This window comes from Schistocerca americana, chromosome 3 (genome assembly GCF_021461395.2).
Source record: "Schistocerca americana isolate TAMUIC-IGC-003095 chromosome 3, iqSchAmer2.1, whole genome shotgun sequence".
Lineage (NCBI taxonomy): Eukaryota > Metazoa > Arthropoda > Insecta > Orthoptera > Acrididae > Schistocerca > Schistocerca americana.
The window spans coordinates 347,709,613-347,724,122 of record NC_060121.1 but is presented as its reverse complement, the minus strand read 5'-3'; the positions used below and the strand labels follow the sequence as shown (position 1 = coordinate 347,724,122).

Here is a 14,510-nt window from a genome sequence, read left to right as displayed (position 1 = left end):
TCTACACTTACTACACATTGAGTCACATTTACAATTGCATTTTTTTTGTCACTTTGCATCAGCTTATTGTTTGGGAGGATTATGTGCTTTGTACCTATCAAAAGCAAAACCTCAATCTATCAGAATGCTGTAATTTCGAATCCTGGTAGGATAGCAATTTGTGATTGCGCGCAAATTGGAGAAAACATCTGAACTCTCTTCTCACACCCAGGGAATTAAACAGACATTCTATATAACTATGAACTTGGCCCGGTAAGGGCAATTATAAATGGTGCTGTCACATAAGTAGAATGCATAAATTAATAAAAGTGAAAGTTTGGGATCTACTCTAGAAGGACAAAACAGCTACTCCCTTTTTCATTCCACATATAATTTATCAACTGTGCTTTCAAGGGTCAAGTGATACACAAAAATCATGTTCAATTACTTCCAACACTCAGTAACAAAATATTTAACTCTTGGACACATTGAATTGGCGATTATTAATTCATTATCTCTACATACGAAAATCTTTATCACAGGCAAGAATGATTAAAAATCTTACTGAGCTAATTTACGTCTACGATGGTGTAGCTGGTCAGTGCACTGAGTTGGTGGAGAACAATTTTACTTTTTAAACCAATGAAAACCTCTCATGTACTCAATGTGAGGGTTGGTTAGTATCCTAGCTTTTGATATTCAATGGTCAAAGCATACGCAAGTTGGAGTGAGCAATATCTCGGCTCAACATTTACTGTGGTTTAATGCGCGATGGTACTTTACCAAGCAACAGTGTTGTCTCCGTGCTGGATCTGAAACGCTAATTCCCTACTCTGGCCTTGACTGAATTTACTCAGTCTCAACTTTCCTGTGTTCCGTAGAACGTTAATTTTTCCCTAGTCAAAATAATGGCTATTGCACACTCGCGATGTGCACAAATTCTTTGCCCCCAAAAATTCCCGCAGGAATAACTAACTACCTCTTTGTTATCTGTCACCACGATATGTGAAGCATATCGCCCACTCTTTGCAAAAGCAAAGCTCTCAACGCCCTCGCTATTTTCCACACACTTGTGTGGTCCCCCGCAAGACAAGAGATATTCTAGAATTTTTAGTTCTCAAAATTCTTTTATATAATGGGGATCTACCTACCGTGTCGCGTCTGCATCACCCAGTATGGCTTCAGCCAATCGCCATCTCGTTAGAGGTGAATTTTATTTTTCTTGCCGGGTCGCCACCTAGCCCTGTTAAAGCTGTCCAGCCACTCACCCTCGGTCCCAGCCGTATTTAAGTTAAAAGGAATAATGTATTGTTCTGGCCTTATACATTTCTGCGCTGAAGCTCTCCGTTCTCTTGTTAAGTGGGGTTTTCCAATGCCATTAACCACACGCTCGGTTCACCTCCAAATTGTGTTTCACTTTAACTTACTTATGCATGCCACTGTTCTTACAATGGTAGATATTGTTTTCTTAGTTTTCGGTACATGAGATTACTATAATTGCTTTTTGTTGATATAATTTAATTATTATTTTCCGAGGATGTCATACTGTATCGTACTGTTATTATGGATCAAGCTCATGTAAAGTCCAAAAAATCTGGACGCCTTACAACCTTGTTTTGTATTCTCATTAGTTGCACTACTAGCGCCGCTCTTACATGACTGGCACGAAATTTGAATTGATATCATCCTTCAGATGTTAAAACACGCCTGCCAACTTTTGTTTAAGTCGTACAACTCCTTGCTGGTGTTGTGATTTTTTATCTGTGAGTGTATATTTTTAATTACTTTCTTTTATGTGATGAATAATTTTGGCCTAAGCGAGAAATTACCCCAGAATGGTATCCTGTAGGACATGGATGAATGAATATATGCAAATTATGTTACTATAGCAGTTCCCCCATCCCCAAAGTTTGCAGTTATTCTTATATTAATATGAGCTGAACGTAAATGTTTTAGCAGATTTACTGCATGGTTTTGCCTAGTTAAGTTTTTAGCAGTATGTGCACTCACGAAATTATTTCTGTCTTGTTTATAACTTTTGTAGATAAACTAGGTTCATAGCAGGTACAAAACTGAATGATCTTCGTTTTTCTCAGATTTATAGCTAGCCAAGTCGTGTGAAACCAATTAATTTACTACTGTTTCCTATTTTCTCTGTCATTGCTTTCTAATCGGCTTCACAAACAATTCTTTTATAGTTTACAACAGGACAAATTTTTCTTCATGATTCAAATTAAATGGTAGCTCATTAACACAAAGCAAGGAAAGCAATGGACGTATGATGGAACCATGCATAACGCAAGTGCTGAAACATGTATCCCAAAAAAACTGCTTTCGCTAGTAGAATATTATGACTGACACAACTAAATATCTTTGATTAGTCACAGAAGACCACACTGGGGATAATTTATCATTTAACAATTTCGTTATACGCTTAGTGGAAGTCTAAATAGAGCACCTCTTTTGAGATCCAAACTGAGATCAATCAAGTGTCCCATTACTACAAAGGCCCCACCCTCGAGGACATTATCTTCTCAAAAATTTTGAAAATCGATTTAAAAGGTTGGATTGGCAGGTAGTTATAAATGTGGAGTCATCTTTCTTATAAGGAGGCCTAATAAATGCATAATTATTTTAATATGTCTGGGAAAATACCTGGAATTAATATTAACAAATTGAAGGGCTACGTATTATTAGCATCTTACTGGAGGTATCATCACCTTTTAACAGTCATGATTATCTTCCTTATTTTGGGGGGGGGGGGGGGAGGGGGGATGTGTGGCAAATTCTCACTTCACTAAATTTCTTAGATGTTGATTTTGCTTGCGCTTCTGAAATTCTTGAATCGATTGTCTCACCTGCTTGCATATCTTACTGGCGAGACCAGCTGATTAGCAGGCTTATGCCCCTGAGGAAATGTCTTTGTTCCGACGGTTGCGGGGCGAATTTTCATGAAGGTAGAAAAATAGTCTCGGTAATTACTTATTTCATTTAAAGTAGCAAGTGGCAGTTACTATTACACTATTTATTCACAACTGAGTTGTCAGCAGTTTAAAACTTGAAAGGGTCATCACTGGACGGCAGTACACCTCTTAAACAATGTCTCCCACACTTTGTTACTGATAGTGCAATGTCGAATCATGTTGTAAGCTACGGTACTGGTGTTGTGATAAACTATGTGACGTTTTTGAACAAATGGTGACTGATTTCGTAATGATTCGAACTGCACAATGTGAATGGAAAACGAGAACTAGGTATTTCTCCTGATGTATATAAGAAAAACCAGTGTACAGCACCACACACAAGCGTAAACGCTTCTACCATACGGTCACCGTATATAAAACATTTACTTCTGTCTGAGGATCAATGCTTCTGACCAAAAGAAAATTATACAAGGCGTAAAATAGTTTTCTCTGGATATACGGTTATAAATGGTTTCATATGTGCCTTTTTTTAAATTTTTGTTTTAAAGAATGGAATCATATCAGCTGTTCCCCACATGACTGGTGCAGCTGGAAGTGTGGCGTTTGTGTGGTTTACCAACTTCCTGCTCCGAAAGGAATTTGTATCCAAGATCTGGACCTTCCGCATAATAAATGCGCTAGGTAAGTACTGTGTGCAAAAATTTCAAATTTTCATAAACAGCATACCTCTATAATCTATTTATTGCTATATTCAGAGATGTGTAATAGTATGGACAAGATATCAGCATTAATGTTTTGCTTCATAATTTTAAGTTATCCTGAATGAAATAGTGTACAGCAACACTCATTTATGAGCGACCGAACAGCTACCCTCTTTCGTTCCGAAAACGGGGTATCGCAGGCGTTGGAGAGCCCTTTGGACCCTTGACCATTCAGACACACATCACGAGAAATAAGCTGAAGGTACATGTATACAACTACATGTACTCGGCAAGATACTTTATGCTGCGTGTCGGAGGGTAGGTTGTCCGCTTCCGTCACGTCTTCTATCGTCACAAATGATATGGCGGAAGCACGATTAATGATAAACCTCTGTACGAGCTCCGCTCGAATTTTATCTTTATCGTCTTTGCGCGAGATCTACTTAGGAGAAATCAGTATATTGCTTGTCTGCTAGGAACGCACACTCTCGAAATTTTACTAGTCAAGCACAGCGTTATGTATGACGTCGCTCTTGTAGTGTCTGCCAATAGAGTTGTAAGAGCACCTCTGTGGCGCTTTTCCGCTTTCTAAGCTACCTGTACCAGTACACGCTGCTCTTCATTGGATGTTTCGTCTATCAGTACTATCAGACTGACATTCAATAAAGTATAGGTCAAACGGGCTGTAAGTATATTGTCATATCGCTGGCGTGGTTGTGGAGTATCTTTGCGAGCGGCTGCATTTGCAGAGTCGACCACGGGGGAGGGAGCTGCTATGTTGTGTTGTGGAAAGTTCTGCATGGGAAAGGCATTATTATCGAGGTTCAAGTGTGGCCAGTAAGTACTATTATTGTGAAGTAATGAGATATGGAAGTGGATTCACTGGAAAGTGCGTAAAGAAGTAATTAAAAATGAGCAATGCCGCCAATAACAAATTTGTGTATCCGCCCGTTTGCGTGTCGTACAATGTCAATCATCCACGTCGTGTTTGGCCTCCCAGAATGAAACTTATGTGAACCAGTAAAATAATTTACAGCAAAGGAGAGCAATCAAGTGCCAGTGGCTCAGTGTCCCGTAGCGAGCGTGAGAACATGCTTTCCGGTCATCGCGTTTCCGCACCAGCAATAATCAGCGGCGTCGCGACGGTTGCGCGCACGCACGTACGAGTGAGAACTGCGAACTGTAAATTAACTTTTACGAACAGTGATATGTTATTACAAGTGTCAAGAAGGACTGGTACCAGATATCTGTGTGTACGTGACGAGCGTAAGAACTTTCGTTCGACCATTCGGCATCCGCATCCTCAACAATCACCCGCGTCGTGTCGGTTGCGCGTACGCTAGTCCAAGTGATAATTGTGGAAAGACAAAGGTCATCATTGCCTGTTGAATTGCCCCCTCTGTTTATTGATTGTATAGCCACTGAATTGCTATTTATTTATTTAATGGGATAATAATAGTTATTACAAGGTGGCAATTTTATTTAAGCATTGATTTTACTCTTTCGAGTGTTGCGAGCCAGCGATAGTGCAATGCTGCTTGTTTTGGAGAATACACGTTTTATAAGAATTATTTGGTCCAGGAAACACTTTTGCGATCACGGTCGCGATTTAGACGGTATTCGCGTAATTGTACTGATTAAAAGTTATCGTTTCCGAAAGACGCAGGTTCGATTAAAGCTGTGTGCACTTTTGCGCGTAAAATGAAAATATTCATAACACGTCGCGTAACAAAAAGAAACATGCGAATCACAACCGTGATCAAACGAAGAAAATATATGATAACATAAATGTTCTTCGCTGTTATTCAGGACAGGCTCAGATTAGACCTTGCAATTTTTAGTTATAGGAAATCACAAAGCGTTACACCTTCGAGATATTTGTTTTGAATAAATTGTATTTACCTTCTCTCTCTCTCTCTCCTTTTTACAGCCGTTATACCTTCACATCGATTAAGGAACATTTCCTTCTCTACCGACCAGTACGAGAACAAAATTCAGACTCAACAAAATGTCTTACATCGAATTATTACATGCTTAACCCTTAACAATCATATATAGTTTCGTAGTACAAACAATTCTAATGTCTTCCGTGCACTAGAAAGTCTTTGATACACTGAGCACAAAAATGAAAATAATAAAATTACAATTACATTTTTAATATCATGAATACTTCTTTAAATCATGAAAATAAGGTTTGACATCGTCGTAATATTAATTTTCATCGTTGAAGCGCTAACTGTGTGTACGTGACGAGCGTAAGAACTTTCGTTCGACCATTCGGCATCCACATCCTCAACAATCACCCGCGTCGTGTCGTTTGCGCGTACGCTCGTCCAAGTGATAATTGTGGAAAGATAAAGGTCATCATTGCCTGTGTATACATCACCGAAGGTTCAGCCGAAGTAAGACTGCGAAATACGTGTCATAGCGTGAAGTACAATAGTGACAGACATTAACATCGTCAAGAATATTGTACAGTAATAAGGGAATGATAATTATGACCACTCATCAAATCTGCAAAAATGTTAACTGGCATCACCACTTGTGACTTAGTGAGTAAACAGTGCAACCTGCGATTTTCTTATCGTCTCAGAATATAATTGTTCAGACCAGACGTAGGGCAGTGTTGTGTTTAGCGTTGAGTGGTTCCCCTAAACCCGCTTGCATATTTATATACATAATTTCAGGCAAGCCATCAGCAGTGTGGAGCAGCTGGAGTATCGGATACGTGGCGTGGACATGGCGCATGGTCAATGTGAGAGCAGTTTAAAGGTCTCCCGCAAGTTGTACACCCGGGCGTGTTACAGGACTTTTGTACGCTAGCTCCTTCAAGGGACGATTTCACTTCCTGTGCATTCTTCCAGACAGTCAAGCCATGTGAGCTGCCGGGCGTTCTGCCGAGCTGTTGCTTCCATTTTCTGCACAGTTTTTCGACGACCATCCCAGTCGTCTTGTTTCATGTTGCGAGTTTTGCTTTTATGTGTACTCACCGTCTGGACTCCAACCAGAACCACAGGAAACACAGTATTAATCAATGGTGCCAAGAAAACCTGAGGGATCAAATCGTGCCTTGCATCTAGATTTCCTACGATTAGTTTTAAATGGTCGTTCCGCTAAATGAAATTTAAAAAAATATTGTACTTTGTCACTTCTTAAGTATTTTACGTGATGGGAGACTGTAGGCATTTTATTTAGTTATATCACAGCTGATCAACAGCACGTACAAATTTTACAAAATGCATTGCACTGTGCTGTTTGTGGTAGCCGTATTTATTCTGCTACTGGTTTAAGACCGAAATCGGTAGCAGAATAAATATCATTATCAGAGACAGCACAGTGCAATGCATTTTGTAAGATCAGTTATATCACTTTCCTGTGTGAAGCACAAAACAGTTTTACGTATAACTACGATCTCATGAAATTTTTCCCAAGTCTGAATACTATTAAAAGCTTCCACACTATAGTTCCGTACATTTAAATATGAAAGTTACTGACTTTTGTGTCTAACAGATACACTCCAAGTCAAATTTCGAATAACCTCGGCTTTTGGGATTCCTTTGAAATTACGAAATGAGTAATCGCTGTGCCACCTGTAGAACAATTATCGGACTTCTTTAATATGATTTTAAAAAGATGCAATTCCGTTTTGCAGATAAATTTGACTCACTAATTGTCGGTGAAGGCGGAAGGAAATTTCTCCCACAATAGCTTCAATTATGACATTGCTGAAGACCACTTTTACTAATTTTATGAAAATGGGATGTGAGTCAGGATATCTAAATAATGTACACGACTCTAAGTAATACTTTTCTTTGAAATTATATTTTCAACTTGAATACACTTAGATGAATCAATAAAGAGAAATAAGAGTAACAATCACAACAGGAATCGCTAGAGGAGGAGTAAACGATTTTACATTGTTTCAGCATATTTATGCTTTTACAAAAGAAACAATTCAAGCACATTATGACGTTTTCTGCTTCGTGTCTCTGGTTAACTTGTAGTTCTTCTCTCTGGTACTTGATTATCTTAGGCACCTTGTCCATTTATTAATTACAAGATAAGTAATGAGGAGGTTCTCCGTAGAATCGGCGGGGAAAGGAACAAATGGAAACACTGACAAGAAGAAGGGACAGGATGATAGGACATCTGATAAGACTTCATAAAACACCGAGCAATACCTTCCGTGCTACTCGAAGAACCTCTAGAGGGTAAACACTATTCAGGAAGACAGAGATTTGGATCCGGTAAATAAATGAAGACGTAAGTTGCATTTGTTACTCTGAAATGAAAAGGTTGTCACAGGAGAGGAAGTCGTGGCGGGACGCATCAATCAGAAGACTGGAGACCAAGAGAAAAACGTAAATCTAGAAAAGGGACGCCACAATACACTTTCTCCCAATTATTTAAGGGATGTAACTGTTTCTAGTGATGGTTCGACAAATGTTTGATCAAACAATAATGGGTCTTTTCGTCTGTTTACACATAATGCTTTACATCTGTTTGCGCTGTGTTGTTGAACTGTTGCTTGGTTTGAATGATTTCTGCTATGATTCACTAAGTGCTAGGAAATCTGGCAGCAATGGTTATCTGCTAAAATGCTGACACCTCCTACTTGCAGGCATGGGTTTTTGTCGTAGTATATGAGCGTTACTGGATTAATTACTCACTAGAAAATAAGGGAGCATAAGATAGCAGGTTCAAAAAACATAATAAGAAGACACATGAGGAAATCAAACAGTTTGTTTAAAACCGATGAGAATTACGTGGAAAGTATATCACTGACAAAACTATACAGGAAAGGCGTGGGCTCACATGATTCTTGCGAACCTCCTACACAAAACTTAATCACCCATTCAGAATAAGGTCTGCCCCTCTGGCAGATAAGAGAACAATAATCATTGTTTCTGACACCAGAGCGCTAATGACTTGAAGGACACACTTAAATGCACTCTGAGATTAATAATAAGGACAGAAGGATAAGGAAAACTTTGGAAAGAGCAAGATGTCTTTGCAAGGATGAGAACTGTGAAGAACTGAGCACTCAACCTGTGTTTTTACCTAGCACGGTGGCGACTGATCGGCACCCGGCGTTGTAGCAGCGTCGGCGGTGGTGTATTATGAATAACATCGAGGTGCGGACGCCTCGGCATTGACTCAAGGAGGCTCTTGATATGTTGTTGGGGTATAACAATCCACAGTGCTCCCACACATTGCCAAAGTCGATCTGGTAAGGCAGTGTGTTGTGTATCCTTAGCCAGTAGTTCCACATTCATCGACCAGACGTTTTCGACAGGCGAGAGATCGAGAGAACAGGAAAGTTAAGGGAGCAGTGCAATGTGATGGGCGACGATGAACTCTTGAACATTGAGGGCCACGTGTGGTCGAACACAACCCTGTTGCAATGTGGCTGTCGGCAAGGTATGAGAGAACAACAGGCTCCAAAACTTCAGAGATGTAACGCTGCAATGCGTACGAGGGGTTGCGGGAATGGAGTCCAATACCACCCCAAACCATAAAACGGGTGCAGGACCAGTAGGGTGATACATAAGACAATAGTTCAACAGTCTCTCACCGCGGTGTCTGCAGACTCTAATCCGACCATCGTCGTGGGCAGACAGCATCGGGATTCGTCGATAAAGACAATGTCAATCCATTCGGGTTATCCATGTTCGTCGTTCATCACCGTGGCCGGCTCAAACTCCTGTAGCGTTGACTCAGTGGTAAATGTAACAATGGACACTTGCACTTCCACTCTGCTGCAAATGACGTCGAATGATACGTGCGACCACTGCTTGTTGCTCAACATACGGAATTTGTTCGTGATGTAGCAAGCGATCCATCACTTCCATGTGCACAATATACCTTTCGTCACGTGTAGTGGTTCAAATGGCTCTGAGCACTATGGGACTTAACATCTGAGGACATCAGTCCCCTAAAACTTAGAACTACTTAAACCTAAATAACCTAAGGATATCCATGCCCGAAGCAGGATTCGAACCTGCGACTGTAGCGGTCGCACGGTTCCAGACTGTAGCGCCTAGAACCGTTCGGCCACAGAGGCCGGCCGTGTAGTGGTGCAACGAGGTGTGTGCAATAGGTCCCGTCGTCGATCCGTCGTTCCCTCCTGCATCCAGCGATTACAGATCCGCACACAGTCGCTTGGTTCCGTCCGACACGGATCACCGATTTCTCTGAAGGATAGTCCGCAGTCCATATAGGCAACTACTCTTCCTCGGTCGAACTACGAAAGACGCTCGCTGTCTTCTACGAGGCGCACTGAAGCTGCTTACGAAAACAACAGCACGAAAGAACAATTACACACGGCCATCTGTTCCCCGTTTTATATAGGGCTCTCAGGTGCGAAGTGCTAATCATGTGTATCTCCCGTCGCCGCAAACGCATGCTGCGAATTTCACGCGACTTGGATGCTCCCTTCAGGGAGTTGCATTTTGGGTGACCAGGGTGTTCATTTTGACTGAAAACACTGAAGTATCCTGAAAACTATACACATTGGACGATGCGATATTGTGACAATACTACCTACAGACATGTCGAAATCGCGGTGTAGTTCCCGGGCGCTCATCTGTGAGTTGTGGCGCACACCTATTTCATTAGCTTCTCCTGTAACACGTTTGCTTCGTTTCCTTCTGATGGTCTGTACTCTGCCATCACAGACAAAGGCGTTCATAACCTCGTAAAAGAACGAACGAGAGAGAGCTTTCTCTCGAAGACGCTCGGCATATAAAGCAACAGCAGCCTCAATATTTCTCATACATTCTCCATAAACCAGGATCATTTCAATTAGGGCCATTGAGTAGTATGTCGAAAATTACGATTGTGTACCCATTTCTACTCCTCCGATTACAGCGCCATTTGTGGCGAACCGAATAAAATGCTTCAGACAAAAAGTATGTAGATTTTGCCGTAGAATCGTAATGTGCAATGAAAAACGGGGGTTCCCATTGGAGGTTGTATGTAAAGTTGCCCCCGCCACCCACACACGGGGTGGGGTGCCGTGTCGAGTGTGTTATCACTGGATGTCCCCCTCTGACACAAACAAATTGTAACTATAACTATGGTTCATTACTACATCTATATGATTTTTCTGCAATTCACACTTAGACGCCTGGCAGAGTTTTATTAAGATGATCATTTCTTCCTATGTAGGTTGGCGACTGTAAAATATTTTGACATTCATAGAAGAAAGTTAATGATTGGAATTTCGTATAAGATCTCGCCACAACGAGAAACGCCTTTCTTTTAATAGTTGCCACCCTCAACTTGCTTATCACACCTTTGACATTCTTTCCCCTGATTCGCCATAATACTAAACGAGCTGCCTGTCTTTGAGCTTTTTCGATGTCTCACCACAATCTACCTGGCAATAATACCATAACGCAAAGCAGTACTCTAGCAGAGTACGGACCAGCACAGTGTAGGCAGTCTTTTTATTAGTTCTGTAGCATCTTCTAAATGTTGTGCCAATAAAACGCAGTCTCTGGTTTGCCTTCCTTATAACATCGCCTATGTGATCGTTCAGTTTAAGGTGTTCGCATTGTAGTTCCGAAGTATTTAGTTGAACTGACAGCCTTTAAATTTGTGTGATTTATCGTATAACCTAAATTTAACTAATTTCTTTTCTTACTCATATGGATGACTTCAGACATTTCCGTATTTAGAGGCAACTGTTACTTTTCACATCACACAGATACTTTGTGTAAATCATTTTGCAATTGGTTTTGTTCTTCTGATGACTTACATAGACTGTAAATGCCAGCATCATCTGCAGACAATCTAAGTGGGCTGGTCAGATTGTCTCTTAAATCGGGCCTATAACACCTCCCTCGCGACGCCAGACGTCACTTCAATTTTACTCGATGACTTTGCATCAGTTACTGCATACTATGATCTTTCAGACAGGAGATTAAGATTCTAGTTACACATCTCCACAGAAACTTAATTTAATTAGAAGTCTTTGTGTGAAACGGTGTCAAAAGCCTTCTGGAAATATGGAAGTATGGAATCAATTTCAGAACTCCTGTCGATAGCACTCATTACTGCAATGAGAATAAAAAAATTGGTTCTACACCTACATGACTACTCTGCAATTCACATTTAAGTGCTTGGCAGAGGGTTCATCGATCCACAATCATACTATCTCTCTACCATTCCACTCCCGAACAGCGCGCGGGAGAAACGAACACCTAAACCTTTCTGTTCGAGCTCTGATTTCTCTTATTTTATTTTGATGATCATTCCTACCTATGTAGGTTGGGCTCAACAAAATATTTTCGCATTCGGAAGAGAAAGTTGGTGACTGAAATTTCGTATATAGATCTCGCCGCGACGAAAAACGTCTTTGCTGTAATGACTTCGATCCCAATTCGCGTATCATATCTGCCACACTCTCTCCCCTATTACGTGATAATACAAAACGAGCTGCCCTTTTTTGCACCCTTTCGATGTCCTCCGTCAATCCCACCCGGTAAGGATCCCACACCGCGCAGCAATATTCTAACACAGGACGAACGAGTGTCGTGTAAGCTGTCTCTTTAGTGGACTTGTTGCATAAGTGTCCTGCCAATGAAACGCAACCTTTGGCTCGCCTTCCTCACAATATTATCTATGTGGTCTTTCCAACTGAAGTTGTTCGTAATTCTAACACCCAGGTACTTAGTTAAATTGACAGCCTTGAGAATTGTACTATTTATCGAGTAATGAAATTCCAACGGATTTCTTTTGGAACTCATGTGGATCACCTCACACTTTTCGTTATTTAGCGTCAACTGCCACCTGCCACACCATACAGCAATCTTTTCTAAATCGCTTTGCAACTGATACTGGTCTTCGGTTGACCTTACTAGATGGTAAATTACAGCATCATCTGCGAACAACCTAAGAGAACTGCTCAGATTGTCACCCAGGTCATTTATATAGATCAGGAACAGCAGAGGTCCCAGGACGCTTCCCTGGGGAACACCTGATATCACTTCAGTTTTACTCGATGATTTGCCGTCTATTACTACGAACTGCGACCTTCCTGACAGAAAATCACGAATCCAGTCGCACAACTGAGACGATACCCCATGGCCCGCAGCTTTATTAGAAGTCGCTTGTGAGGAACGGTGTTAAAAGCTTTCCGGAAATCTAGAAATACGGAATGAACTTGAGATCCCCTGTCGATAGCGGCGAATAAAGAGCTAGCTGAGTTGCACAAGAACGATGTTTTCTGAAACCATGCTGATTACGTATCAATAGATCGTTCCCTTCGAGGTGATTCATAATGTTTGAATACAGTATATGCTCCAAAACCCTACTGCAAACCGACGTCAATGATATAGGTCTGTAGTTCGATGGATTACTCCTACTACCCTTCTTAAACACTGGTGCGACCTGCGCAATTTTCCAATCTGTAGGTACAGATCTATGGTGAGCGAGCGGTTGTATATGATTGCTAAGTAGGGAGCTATTGTATCAGCGTAATCTGAAAGGAACCTAATTGGTATTCAATCTGGACCTGAAGACTTGCCCGTATCAAGCGATTTGAGTTGCTTCGCAACCCCTAAGGTATCTACTTCTAAGAAACTCATGCTAGCAGCTGTTCGTATTTCAAATTCTGGAATATTCCATTCGTCTTCCCTGGTGAAGGAATTTCGGAAAACTGCGTTCAATAACTCCGCTTTAGCGGCACAGTCGTCGGTAACAGTACCATCGGCACTGCGCAGCGAAGGTATTGACTGCGTCTTGCCGCTTGTGTACTTTACATACGACCAGAATTTCTTCGGATTTTCAATCAAATTTCGAGACAATGTTTAGTTGTGGAACCATTAAAGGCATCTCGCATTGAAGTCCGTGCCAAATTTCGCGCGTCTGTAAATTTTAGCCAATCTTCGGGATTTCGCGTTTCTCTGAACTTCGCATGCTTTTTCCGTTGCCTCTGCAACAGCGTTCGGACCTGTTTTGTGTACCACGGGGGATCAGTTCCATCTCTTACCAATTTATGAGGTATGAATCTCTCAATTTCTGTTGCTACTACATCTCTGAATTTGAGCCACATCTCGTCTACATTTGCATAGTTCGGAAGGAATGGAGATTGTCTCTTAGGAAGGCTTCTAGTGACACTTTATCCGCTTTTTTAAATAAAATTATTTTGCGTTTGTTTCTGGTGGATTTGGAAGAAACGGTATTGAGCCTAGCTACAACGACCTTGTGATCACTAATCCCTGTATCAGTCATGATGCTCTCTATCAGCTCTGGATTGTTTGTGGCTAAGAGGTCAAGTGTGTTTTCGCAACCATTTACAATTCGCGTGGATTCGTGGCCTAACTGCTCGAAATAATTTTCGGAGAGTAATAGTTTTTGAATCCATTCTAATTGTCAGTCAACAGACCGTTTCCTTCAATCTCGCTCATAATGTTCGAACACAGCCTGTATTCCATAATCCTAACGTAAATACACGTCAGTGATAAGGGTCTGTAATTCATCGAATTACTCCCACTTCCTTCCTTGAGTATAGTGTGACCTATGCAACTTTCCAGTCTTTGGATGCGTATCTTTTGCCGAGCGAGCGCTTGTATATGATTCCTAAGTGAGAGGCTTCTATATAAGCATCTTCTGAAAAGAACCTAATTTTTATATTATCGTAACTGAAAGGATTACTTTATTAAGTGATTTAAGCTGCTTCGCTACCCTTGGTCTTCTTTTGGTGAAGGAATTTCGGGAATCTTAGTTTAATAATTCCTCTTTAGCAATTGCTTATATTACTACTGGAAAGGCGCAGTGAAGGTATTGATTGCATCTTTCCTATGAAGTACTTCAATATGACAAGAATTTCTTTGGTTTCGAGTCAGATTTGGAAAAGAAGTTTCGTTTTGGAGCCTACTAAAAGCATCCCGCATTGAAG

General features: G+C 41.0%; 1 protein-coding gene across 3 annotated transcripts in view; it reads left to right on the top strand.

The window, feature by feature from the left end:
• Nucleotides 1-14,510, top strand: part of LOC124606620 (sialin-like) — a 103,462-nt gene that overhangs the window by 64,526 nt on the left and 24,426 nt on the right. For all 3 annotated transcript variants that reach the window (XM_047138607.1, XM_047138606.1, XM_047138608.1), the window contains exon 7: nucleotides 3,452-3,584. In XM_047138607.1, the coding sequence (XP_046994563.1) occupies nucleotides 3,452-3,584 (133 nt within the window). The remainder of the gene's footprint in view (nucleotides 1-3,451; nucleotides 3,585-14,510) is intronic.